Source organism: Bufo bufo, chromosome 5 (assembly GCF_905171765.1).
Source record: "Bufo bufo chromosome 5, aBufBuf1.1, whole genome shotgun sequence".
Taxonomy (NCBI): Eukaryota; Metazoa; Chordata; class Amphibia; order Anura; family Bufonidae; genus Bufo; species Bufo bufo.
This window is the reverse complement of record NC_053393.1, coordinates 504,568,557-504,582,100: the sequence shown is the minus strand read 5'-3', so window position 1 is coordinate 504,582,100 and position 13,544 is coordinate 504,568,557. Positions and strand designations below refer to the sequence as shown.

Sequence of the window (13,544 nt, the reverse complement as noted above, 5' to 3'; positions counted from 1 at the left end):
TGGCCCACCTTTATTTTGCTATGCAATGCTAAAATAGTTTTGGTGCATTATTTTATATAATTCCTCTTAAAAATGGAGAATTACCGGTATCTAAAAAATATATAATATACAGTGGGGAAAATAAGTATTTGATACATTGGCGATTTAGCAAGTTTTCCCACCTATAAAGAATGGAGAGGTCTCTAATTTTTATCGTAGGTACACTTCAACTGTGAAAGACAGAATCTGAAAAAAAAAAAATCCAGAAAGTCACATTGTATGATTTTTAAATAATTAATTTGCATTTTAATGCATGAAATAAGTATTTGATCACTTCTTAATCAGCAAGAATTCTGGCTCTCACAGACCTGATAGTTTCTTTTAAGAAGCCCTCCTACTCTGCAGTCATTACCTGTATTATTGCACCTGTTTCAACTCGTTACCTGTATAAAAGACACCTGTCCACACACTTAATCAATCACACTCCAACCTTTCCACCATGGCCAAGACCAAAGAGCTGTCTAAGGACACCAGGGGCACAATTGTAGACCTGCACAAGGCTGGGACGGGCTACAGGACAATAGGCAAGTAGCTTGGTGAGAAGGCAACAACTGTTGGTGCAATTATTAGAAAATGGAAGAAACACAAGATGACTGTCAATCTTCCTCGGTCTGGGGGCTCCATGCAAGATCTCGCCTCGTGGGGTAAGGATGATTCTGAGAAAGGTCAGGAATCAGCCCAGAACTACACGGGAAGACCTGGTCAATGGCTTGAAGAGAGCTGGGACCACAGTCTCAAAGATTACCATTAGTAACACACTACACCGTCATGGATTAAAATCCTACAGGGCAAGCAAGGTCCCCCTGTTCACGCCAACACCACCTGGATGATCCAGAGGAGGCATGGGAGAAATTCATGTGGTCAGATGAGACCAAAATAGAACTTTTAGGTATCAACTCCCCTCGTCATGTTTGGAGGAAGAAGAAGGATGAGTACAACCCAAATAACACCGTCCCAACCCTAAACCATACTTTGGGGATGCTTTTCTGCAAAGGGGACAGGACGAATGCACCTTACTTAAAGGAGGATGGGGCCATGTGTGTCGGACTTTATGCACCTATCATAAATTGTCCATACAGCATAGGTATGTTAGCGTTAGGTCCCGTGCAACTTTGAGATACTTTGACGGGGTGCACGGGCTCCGGTATGTTCTTGATATAAGAATATATTGGCGAAAGTCTCATTTTAATATCAGCGTAAGGGTTTAGCCATATATTGTCAATTGCATTTACCATTGTAGTGCACCATTTTTTTGTGATTTTCTATTTCTTATAGTCCTATCCGCACATTTGCCTTACATGTGGTCCGTTGCGGGCATCCTCCATTGTGTGCATTTTTTGCTGGGGATTGCTGTTAGCAACGAATCACATGGGCAGGATTTGCTCCCCCAGGTAGAAATGCGCAACAGCATTTGGGATTTTGAGCATCTTTTGCCTTTTAAACCACTTTATTCTGTGATTTTGTCTGTATATGTATGCCTGGAGGTGGGGCAACCTCAAGTTTGAATATGCCTTGATTTTGATCTACAAGTAAAATTCAAGTGCAACTGGGCAGCCTGCATTACATGAGCCAATTATAGGTGGGACTCACAGCCTCCTCCCTCCTCTCATTGTATGTGTGATTTCACGCTGGAGGTAACTGGGAGCTGCAAGCTGTGTGTCGGACTTTATGCACCTATCATAAAATTGTCCATACAGCAGAGGTAGGTTAGCGTTAGGTCCCGTGCCACTTTGAGATACCTTGATGGGGTGCGCGGGCTCCGGTATGTTCTTGATATAAGAATATATTGGCGACAGTCTCATTTTAATATCAGCGTGAGGGTTTAGCCATATATTGTCAATTACATTTACCATTGTAGTGCACCATTTTTCAGTGATTTTCAACAACCGCCTTCCCTCAGTAACAGCATTGAAGATGGGTCTTCCAGCATGACAATGACCCGAAACACACAGCTAGGGCAACTAAGGAGTGGCTCCATAAGAAGCATTTCAAGGTCCTGGAGTGGCCTAGCCAGTCTCCAGACCTGAAGCCAATCGAATATCTTTGCAGGGAGCTGAAACTCAATGTAGCCCAGCGACAGCCCCGAAACCTGAAAGATCTGGAAAAGATCTGTATGGAGGAATGGGCCAAAATCCCTGCTGCAGTGTGTGCAAACTTGGTCAAGAACCACAGGAAACGTCTGACCTCTGTAATTGCTAACAAAGGTTTCTTTACCAAATGTTAAGTTTTGTTTTTCTATTGTATCAAATACTTATTTCATGCAATAAAATGCAAATTAATTATTTAAAAATCATACAATGTGATTTTCTGGATTGTTTTTTTAGATTCTGTCTCTCACAGTTGAAGTGTACCTATGATAAAAATTACAGACCTTTCCATTCTTTGTAGGTATGAAAACTTGCAAAATCTCCAGTGTATCAAATACTTATTTTCCCCACTGTATGAGCATTCGTTACTGACTGAAAGACAACACTACCCTACAAAAACCAAAAAACACAGAGCGGAGAGTGTTGACTTAACACCAGTAAAATGTATAAAATTCAGACAGTTTTATAAACTTTTCTTTTTATTGCGAAACTTTTTGATTCAATTATAAAAAAAAAGACTTCAAATTTGCTGATAGTCCTATCTCATATCTCAAATCTTAACACTGGTAATTTACATTATCTGACAGTAGAAAATAACAACAAGGCATATCATTAATTGCCAATCGTCTGTCGTAATGAATGCATCATTTCTGTGTTTGGCAACATAATCCTTTTCAGTTCAGGTTACCTGAATACAAGAAGTCTAAGACTAAATGCTAAAAAAGAAAAAAAAAATTACGGCATTCATAATTTAAGGCATAAATATTTAATATCATGCCCACGTTCTAGCTTATTACTGAAAGGCAAGGCACATATGGTAGAAGCAAGGCAGACAGTTTTACTTATAAGCTGAGTATTTATGCTCCATAGCATAAAATAAGTTATTATTTTGGTTAAAAAAAACCATAAAGACATAAAAATTTACATGTCCTGTAGAACCCAGTGGGTAGAAGGATCGTATACATGGAAGTCCAAGTTTGGTAGGACTGGTTTTAAAAAGTCTATGAAATGTTCTAAGGCAGAAACATGCTTGTAGTTGTGATCACCAGTCCCGAGTGCTCCATCGGTGGTTGGCAGAGGAGTTCCTTTCATTGATATTGCTGAATTAGTGGCACTTTGACAGTCTTAACTTCTGATATATGTGATGATTTCTGAATGATGCAGCTAGTGGTCCCCTGCAGTTTGTCTTTCCCTTGTGCCAGGTTTGTTAAGGCCATTGCTGCATTGATCTCCCTCCAGTACGTCTCATCCTTACTGGCCACTTTTTTATTAACTGCACTAGATTAAGTGAAAGAAACACAATTGCATCAGCACATCTAGTTAAAATGATCAGGCAACCAACAAGATCACTACTTCATTATGCTCCCAATCACTGGTGGTACTCTAGAAAATTAACAAATTATTCCACACAAAAAAAGCTTGGACTTAGGGTGGAATTTCATATACCAGTCTTAATCTGAGTACCATGTCAAATTTAGGCACATAGCTCTTAAAGGGGATCTGTCAGCAGTTTTGACCATGCTAAACTGTTGACAGCACTAAGCAGGGGCTGGGGATAGCTGTACAAACATTCTGTACCTATTTTGAAGCTTTTATTATCAGGAGTAGTGAAAATATGAACTTTTATTCTGCCAGATTCTGCTCTTTAGGTTTAATGGAGCTTCACTGTAAAGAGGTGTCTACATTGAGCTGATCACAGCCCCTTCCTCTCTGCTCTGACAGTGACAATGACAGCTGTATTAGTCTCCTGATTGTATGCTATAGTTTTCACTCAAAGCAGAGGGAAGGGAGTGTGAGACAGCTCAATGCAGACAGCACTTCACAGTGAAGCTCCGCATCCACTTAAGGAGCAGAATCCGGCAGAATAAAAGATCCTATTCTCACTACTCCTGATGATAAAAGTTCCATAAAACATACGTTTGTTCTGCTCTCACCGAATGCTTCTACCTAATCCTGTCAGCAGATTAACATGGTCAAAACTGCTGATTGGCCCCTTTAAGAAATAAAAAAAATATATAAAGATTGAGCAAAAGTTAAAGGTTGTCTTGAGTTTAAAAACAATCTGTAAAAGGTATATATATGGTATATACAGTATGTATATATATATATATATATATATATATATACACACACTCACTGTTCCGAACCTGATCTGTTGTAGCACAGCTGCTTCGATCCTCCCTGACAGACTTTGTCTTTACGACTGCACTGCTGATGTGCCTATATACCACAGGTGATCTGGTGTCAAAACCATGATCTCATGGCTGCAGTGGAGGTGGTTTGGAATGGTGAGTATAATTTTAACTATTTTAATAACTTCCCTGCCTTTTAAAAAAAAACATTTTTTTTTTCAACTTAAACAACCCCTTAAAGACCAGAAAAAGGAAAATTCCCAGTTTTTCTTTATGTACCATACAGATGTAAAGCTGCGGACTCACCTTTGACATTTATTTGGTCCAGACTCCAAGGTGTCTAAAATGAAACAATGTTGAATATTAGTTATTTCAGTAAATACGGATATACTATAATACTGTATTTTCACCCCATAGGACGCATTTCCCCCCCCCCCCAAAAGTGGGGGGAAAATAGCCCTGCGTCTTATGGGGCGAATACTAATGAGCACTTCCATTATTCATATAGTTCAGAATAAACCACGGCACTCTGAGTTCTGTTGCGCGAACTTCTTACTTTATTTTGTTATCATTTTTTATAATCCATCCAGTAGAAATAATATTGAGTCACTGGCCAACATTTCGGTCCAACCTAGACCTTGTTCACGGCCTTAGATATTGTAAGCGGTGGTGTGCAGGATGTGCTATTTTACCATATATTTTTGAAAATATGGAATTACTTTAAATCATTTAATATAATGTAAATATCAATATTCTTGTACCTCCTGCAGTCTGTTTGTCTCTTGGATGCTGCGTCCCCCTTTTATTTATGAATTGTTTTAATTGTGGATTTAATAAAACTTATATATTTGTAATGTATTTATAGTTGGTGCATTATTTGTAGGTAAGTGTAGTTTATTAAAAATTTTAAGCAGTGTTTGTGGTACAGGGGTTACATTTCAGTCTACAGATGTAGTAGAGTTAACACACATGCTTTATGAGACATGTTATCTAAACTAAATGCTTTAAGCAAACACCTTCAATTGCTTTTTAATGGCTTTTGTTTCAAGATAACACGATGAGTTAAGAAATTTGAGTTAAGAGTTTGTGTGTTAACCCTGCTACATCTGTATATGCAGACTGTTTACACTGAGTCCTCTTATATGACACTCCTGACTTGACCTGATCTCCTGACAGCTCATTATAGCTACATTCATATCAAACCGAAAAGAATACTGCTTATGAGCTGTAAGGAATTCAGAAAAAGGAGTTTTATATGAGCGATCAGGACTTCTATCTGAAGGGACTCACTGTAAACAGAAAGCTGCTCGTCTGCAAATAGACACAGACTGACATCTGTACAGAGAGAAGGGATAAACATTTTTAACAAAGATAAACTGAAAAAATGGTTTGTAGCCCAAAATGAGTAGAATGCATTAATAAAAAATAAAAAAATGCCTCCAAAGGTGTTCATAGTCTTTAAACTTCAATATAATGTACATAACAAGAATCAATACAGGATTTGTAATAGAATTTATGTACAAAATATTCAACTTCTCATGTGAACAAGTTAGAGTGATTTCTGCTCTGGAGCCACTTTGATTGTATAAAGATATTTTCTGCAATTCCAAAGTAAGATTTTATAGTTGGACCTCCTTCCTGTACCAGTGGGTACAGTTCTGATAATATGTATTGGCACAATTGGCACACTCGCAACACAAAAGGCCACAAGGGGCATTCTAGCATTTACTGCACCTGTGACCTTAGGGAGGTGGAACAGGTACTTCACTTCCATCCTCACTTTCACACTCACCTTAGGCTACCACAGAATTAAGCAATCCCCAAACATATCCACATACAATGTTGTCATCACCCGTCTGTACGGCTGATGGGGCACCCAGTTCACAGGAACACACTGCATTCGAGCATACAACAGCCAAACCTCTAGGACACTGATCTTCAAAGGTAACACGACAAAGCAGTACTTAGAGGGTGTGGGTACGATTAGCGCAACAAGGAACAACTTATTAAATTTAAGATTTAACATACAAAAAGGTACAATGCTAACAGGTTATAAAAAGATAACAAAGAAGGACATAAGATAAGCAAACAGTACTGAAATAAAAGGGATAAAATAATGAATCGCAGAATGGTGAGCGATCCTTGCTGGGAGGACAGCTGAAAGTTGACCAAACCTACAAGCTAGTTGTATCCCCAGGATCTGACCATGTGTGGTTTACAATATAAAAATTTTAAAAGGTCTTAGCCGGCCCTTCTTCAATCTCCTCTTGCTCATGTGACAGGAGGCTGGCTAATTACATGCAAAAAGTGGAAAGTTGTATGGCATACAGTAATTCTAATTTGAGACAAATCTTCTTGTTAGTATCCCCAAGAAGGACCATGTGACCGGCAAGTTTTACAGGATATTTTTACAGACAAAGGAATACCAAGCACGAATATGACATATTAATCATTTCAACTAATATATAATTTGGTAGGTTTCCTAAGGCCAAAACTTCTGGCATTTTGAGACCAAGGAAGTGCTCAAGTTCCCCAAACATAAGAAAATAAGTTATTTATTACAAAACGTGAAATATGGCAAGGCTGCTTTTGAAGTGTATCTCCTGATCTATGGATACCTACGACCCTATTTCCAAACATTAGATGGAATCGAGACATCTTGTCTGTGGCATGCATTAAGTCCATTAACACCTCTGTGTTACTTGGAAAGCAGCACAGTTTGGCCTTTTGTCTGAAAAGGACTTTAATTGCCTCCCCATCCTGTGTCTAATAAGTTCCCATCTGGTCAGGAAGGTGGCATCATACTCATAATATGTATCCTCCCCAGTGTCCTTCATTGTGCCTCCAGTTATAACTGTGACCACCGCTACCACCATTGATTTTAATCTTTTGGCAGGAGATAAAGCCGCAGTTATAGTTAGTGGTACTTTTGCTTCACATTTGTTAAATAAGCCATCATGAGTAAGTCTCCTGCAACAACAACTATAATACTGTAGTAATATCCAGAATGTATATTGTGAGGCTATGACTCTTGATATAACATTTACAATTACAAGACCACAGAATGACCAGTCTATGCGTCACTGTAACAGTATCTAGTATTTACTGAAATCCAGGCCAAATACAGACGGTTACTGCACATATATAATTTCTGTTTAGTTTGGATCATTGTACAAAGAGCCTCTCATTGCATCACATATTTTTACTCATATTTTTACTCATTGCAGGCAAAACTTTCACAATCGGACCATCCAATAAAAGATGACAAATCTAGTTAATATAATAACTTCAGTTCAGACAACCTCAGATCAACATGAGACCCTTAAGTGGCTTATTTACAGTATTTTTCCGCTTTATAAGATGCACTCTTCCCCCCCCCCCCCAAAGTGGGGGAAAATGGCCGTGCATCTTATAAAATAAATACTAGTGAGCGCTTCCATATGGAAGCGCTAACTAGAATCCATTAGGTGCTGGAAGCGGGGAGCGAAGTGCCGCAAGCACTTGTAATACTCACCCTCCTGGTCTTTATTCCTGCGTCAGGACGTAGTGCGCGTACTTTGACCTGACGCTGCACACAGTCAAGTGACAGAACAGCGCAGGCCGGGAAGAGAGGGAGCGTGACTTCTGCCGGAGATGGACAGGAGCCGCGGCGCAGGATAGGTAAGAAGAGTTTTTAATTTTATTCTGATTTGAAGTCTGATGGGGGTCTGACAAGGCGGGCTGATCTGAGCTCTAAAGAGGGTCTGACAAGGTGGGCTGATCTGAGGTCTGAAGGGGTCTGACAAGGTGGGCTGATCTGAGGTCTGAAGAGTGTCTGACAAGGTGGGCTGATCTGAGGTCTGAAGAGTGTCTGACAAGGTGGGCTGATCTGAGGTCTGATGGGGGTCTGACAAGGTGGGCTGATCTGAGGTCTGATGGGGGTCTGACATGAAGGGCTGATGTGATGTCCTGATATGGGGGCCTGATCTGATGTACTGATATTTATGGGGGGCTGATCTGAGGATTTGAAATGAGGTCTGATGAAAAATATTTTTTTCTTATTTTCCTCCTCTTAAACCTGGGGTGCGTCTTATCATCGGGTGCGTCTTATAAAGTGAAAAATACGGTAAATTGATTACGATGACCTGTCCTCAAGACAGGTCATTATTATCACATTGGCAGGACTCCGAGACCTGGTACCCCAGCTGTTTCAGGGAGCTGCGGCGCTCATTAGAGCTCTGGTGAGCGCAACCAGCTTCCCGCAACTTTCCATGCACAGTGCCCTACATTGTACAGTGGCTGTGGTTGGTATTGTAGCTCATCCCCATTCGCTTCAGCTCTGAACCCGGACAACCCCTTTAAGGCATCCACTACTGGTTTCATGTACAAAAAATGCACACTATGGGTCCTTGTTGGAGGACACCTCAAGAAGTTCAAGGCTGAATAATAATATTTTCCATCAGTCTCTGCATTGTAAACAGGCCACTTTGACGCTTTTCAGGTTTGAGTTTTGCACATATGTTTACTCTTTACTGTGACTTAGCCAGTACATGTCCTTTCAAATATTTGTTACCCGAAAGGAAAGCCCACATTTTGTTTAATGGAACATGAATATTTCATTTTTGTGCGTTAAAAAAACAGTCATATTTTCGCAGCATGCCTCTTATAAAACAAACTGAAATTGTAATTGATTCATGAAAACCACGCGTAAGTCTGTTTTTGATCAAAAGGAATGTAATGGGGAAATAAAATAAGGCAGTAAGCTTAACATTATCACAGTCTGCATGCTGGCTTTTGCTTTCCAGAGGTCAGTAAGTTCTTTATGAGGCCTGGACATAATATTACTTGAATAAACTTTCAGAATCCCCCACGCTTTGTGCTATGCACAGAAAGTCCCATAAACTTTTATGATCCAGTCGCAGAGAAGTGTGCCACGTGCCAGGCCCTGCCATGTATAGGCTTTCTACTTGGTGATATTTTTTCTGTGATATTTTTCTACAGACACATGAAAGCTAAATAATGTGTTTTCCACATATGGATTTTTTATATTTTTTATTTATGTCCTAAAGCGCTAACACCTTTTGTCTTAGAAATTGTAAGTTCTCACGAGAGAAACAGGAAACTTTCTACAGCAGTACCTGGAGGTTGGGTTAAACAATAACCATATAGCATATACCATAAATTGAGAAGGAAAGCTTGGCCAAAAATGTAGTATATGTTGCTGATTATAAAATAGTTTAATTGTGTACCTAAACCTTTCAATATACTTTATTAAAACCTATTGTAAATACCATAAAATTATTTTTTCTAATATATTTTATTTACTTTTTTAACATTTCCTCAGCGAAATAGGCACCTGAAGTTCAGATGCCTACTTTAGAATCTGTACTCCCATACAGCGCTGTGTATGGGAGTACGGACTCCCCTGTGGCCGTGCTGAGCACTGTACAGGCTGGTGCATCGTTTCTCCTGCCTGTACCAGCACTGCCCTCCTAAAGCCTGGCATGGATGGGCTATGGCAGGCTTTAGCAGAGTGGGCACAGGCAGAGGAGCCACGTTTTGTGTGAGCTCCTGCTCTGTGCTCGCTTTCTACGAGTGGAGCTAGTGCAGGGCTGGAGCTCACATAAGACATGGTTTCCCTGTCTGTGCTCACTCTGCTAAAGAAGAAAATGTTACAAAATAATAATAAAGAATATTAGAAAAATTTATTTTATGGCATTTATGGCATTTAAAATACGTTTTAATAAAGTATATGGAAAGGTTTAGGTACACTTTAAGAATCTTGTCCCTGTCGACCTTGTAAATTAGTGTTCGTATCACATTATCAAAAGATTTCTGTCCATCCCTGTGGTTTATAGTCCCTCTGTGTGCCACCAAAAACTGGTAATTTAGTCTGTTCTTGGTGGTGTCTGTAGTCTTCCTATTGGTTAGATAAATAATATTCCTGGTGGTCTAGTGGGTTAGTAATTAATAAAATGTGTAGTCCAGTGAATTTTTTTAGTATATTTCTGCTAGTCTAGAAGTTAAAGGGGTTGTCTCATTTTAGCAAATGGCATTTATCATGTAGAGAAAGTTAATACAAGGCACTTACTAATGTATTGTGATTGTCCATATTGCCTCCTTTACTGGCTTGATCCATTTTTCCATCACATTATACACTGCTCGTTTCCATGGTTATGACCACCCTGCAATCCAGCAGCGGTGGTCGTGTTTACATGTTATAGAAAAAAGTGCTGGCCTCTCTAATGGCCGGGATCATAGGAGTGCACATAGTCCTGCAGTTTTTCCTATAGTATGCTGGATTGCAGGGTGGTTGTAAACATGGAAACGAGCAGTGTATAATGTGATGGAAAAATGAATCAGGCCAGCAAAGGAAGCAATATGGAAAATCACAATACATTATTAAGTGCCTTGTATTAACTTCCTCTACATGATAAATTTAATTAGCTGAAGTGAGACAACCCCTTTAAGTATTTTTTTTTTTTTTTTTTCAAAGGAGCTCTAAAAAATTAAAGGTGGGATATGATTGGTTGCTATGGAAAACTAAGCCAGTTTTGCTTTGCACCAGTTTTGATAAATCTCCCCCTTTATTCTAGGGGATTTAGGGAACTATTATAATTGGTGGTGTAGTGGTTAAATACAATATTCCTGGTGTTCTGGGGGTCTACTATTTGCATTTAGGATCACAGACCCAAGAAAGAGTTGGAGGAGGACCTGCCCTGATCATATCTGTCCTGTTCCCTCACTCTGGTGTTTAAATCTGGGGTATAGACTGGGCCGTGGGTGAAAAAAGGACATCTGACAAGTTTAATCTAAACTGGAAAAATAATAGATGGCATTATATTAGTTGCTTACCATTTAGAAGAAGAAGGCCCTGAGATATGTGACATTGATACGGCTGTACATTTTCAATGTACTACATTCCAGTAATCTACAGAGACCCATTGTTTCTTCAAATGTCCGTGTATGCACTGTGTTTATTAAATCATCTCCAATTCAGTAAAAAAATGTATCAAATAAAGCCCACTTATATCCCTATGGTTAAAGAGACTTCATAGACCACAATACACACTACGGCACAATACAACCTAATAAGAAGCATGTGGCATAACAGCAAATCATAACAACCAATCAAAAGGTGACCAAGTCACAAAGTGGTGGCTTTCTGAAACAATTTATGCCCATTACCAGATACCGTATAATGTACACGGGTGACCGCATAACTGGCACAATGAAATAAATCATGGCAGCAGTGTGATATTTGAATTAATAGACTTAGACAGCTTCCTCCTAAACATTTTCTATAGAAAAAGAAACGCCACTGACATGTTACAGTAATATTAGGAATTAAGCCTCGTGCGCACAACCATATCGATGCAGACCCATTAAATTCAATGGGGACGCAAAAAATTTGGACAGCACACTGTGTGCTGTCCGCATCGTATGTCTGTTCTGCTGTCCCCCAAAAAAAGTAGAACACGTCCAATTTTCCTCCATTTTGTGGACAAGAATTGTCCATTTTTAACATAGCGTGGGACGTGCGGAACGGGAAACTTGGGGATTCGCATGGCCAGTATCCGTGTTTTGCAGATCTGTGAAGGCAGATATAGTTGTGTGCATGGGTACTTAAGAGAAGAAATGAACGAATCAATTCTAAACTAATCAGATTTATTACAAATTTGACAAAAAAGTTTCTACCAAAAAAAGCAAAGTTTTTTGATTCGCTTTGGACAAATCGCGAAAAAACGGTCTCCAGCACCATTTTACTGTAAAAATTGGTTGGCGTGGGAAAAGGCGGGAGGAAGAAGATGAAGGATCACATGACACTGGGAAGAAGGGGGGGGTCTTACCCTGACTGGTTGAGAGGCTGACAGACGGCCTGATCAGCCACTCATGAAGAAGTAGGCAGACAGGTCCTTCTGCTCAGAAGGAAGAAACGCCATTTTGCTCCCAGCTAGGCTTGTCATAGGATGTGTTGTGGCAGTGTCTGCCAAAACACAATTGTAGACACAAGTTACTAGGGACACTATAGGGAGAGAATATGGAGATGTAATTGTGTAGATTTTAGAGATTTATCAGGGAAAGTTTAGCATAGAGAGTGAGGGAGTGGTAACTGTCTCAGTTGTTTCATACAGCTTGCTGGCAAGTACTGTATAACAAAATCCCGCAAGAAACAAATTTTTCTATATGAACAGCCAGCCAGCTTTTTTTTTTTTTTGTAAAAAAGTTCTATCAAACTGATAACAATATGGCTTAAATTTGTGTTTATGAGCTGTCAGGATATCTATGAAGGGGATTTGAAGCTCAGAAAAATGAAGCTTATGTTCAGTATAAAATATAATTAGATATTAATCTGCAAAAAAATGTTGAATCCATTTAGAGTGAAAAAACAAATGGCATTTAAGGGTAAGAATTTGCTTTGAGAGGTTCGGACATTTGGCGTTAATATTATTTAATATTACTGCTGTTTGATTTTATTTTCTCTTTTTTTCCTGCCACCTCAACTGGCAACATCTCTAAATACTGAGTAAAATACAGATGTGTTTAATGGTAACAGATGCAGCATAAAGCAGGATTTCTGTACGCAGCTCGTTAGGAGCTTATGTCGCACAGCAGGAACCAGCAATACATATAGTGTCGTCCATCTGTTCCAGGATCTTATTGTTTCTACCTCCGAGTTTCTATTGTTGCCGTATTGCAATAAAAGAGAAAAATAAAATCTCAGGGAACAGTAAATGAGTAAAATATGTCTCTAACACACTTGCTGCATCATTCAAGTAACTAAACAAGTTTGTCAGCAACTTTCTCTCTCATTAGAAGCAGACGCTGGAGAAAACGATTCCAAGGTCGGCGGGTGTTGGCGCAGGTTGAAAAAAGAAGTTCTTCAGCCCAACCTGCCTGCGATGAGTTGTGTTTACGTAGACGAAACTTGACAAAATCTGCCTTTCATTATGAGAGGCAATCATCTGTGAACAAATGAACTGATTTAACGCAAGCTGCTAACGAGCTTGTTAGAAATGGAAAATCAGAGAGCAATTATGTATTTATTTATTTATTGAAAAGAGCATATTTAGAAAACATTGTTCTTGATCTGAAACCTTTTTCTCTTTTTTTTTAAAGATCTGCCACTATCTGTAAATTTGGTAAAATTTGGAAAAAGCACAAGATGTAATAAAACAAATCAATTTGGTAACATTTGGAAAAAGCACAAGATGCAATAAAAAAAATTAAAAAAAATCTAATAAACCCTCCGGACATATTATATGACAAGTATACGACAGAATAATTCTGATGAATTAGATACGAA

The 13,544-nt window shown here is 39.1% G+C and overlaps 1 protein-coding gene across 3 annotated transcripts in view; it reads right to left on the bottom strand.

The window, feature by feature from the left end:
- Window positions 1-2,659: 2,659 nt before the first annotated feature.
- MKX (mohawk homeobox) overlaps window positions 2,660-13,544 on the bottom strand; it is a 119,655-nt gene continuing 108,770 nt past the window's right edge. For 2 of the 3 annotated variants that reach the window (XM_040434343.1, XM_040434345.1), the window contains exons 6-7: window positions 4,565-4,598; window positions 2,660-3,404 (exon numbers count right to left, since the gene is read on the bottom strand). In XM_040434343.1, coding sequence (XP_040290277.1) covers window positions 3,215-3,404; window positions 4,565-4,598 — 224 coding nt within the window. In that variant the 3' untranslated portion in view covers window positions 2,660-3,214. The remainder of the gene's footprint in view (window positions 3,405-4,564; window positions 4,599-13,544) is intronic. The other variant, XM_040434346.1, reaches the window with a different exon arrangement.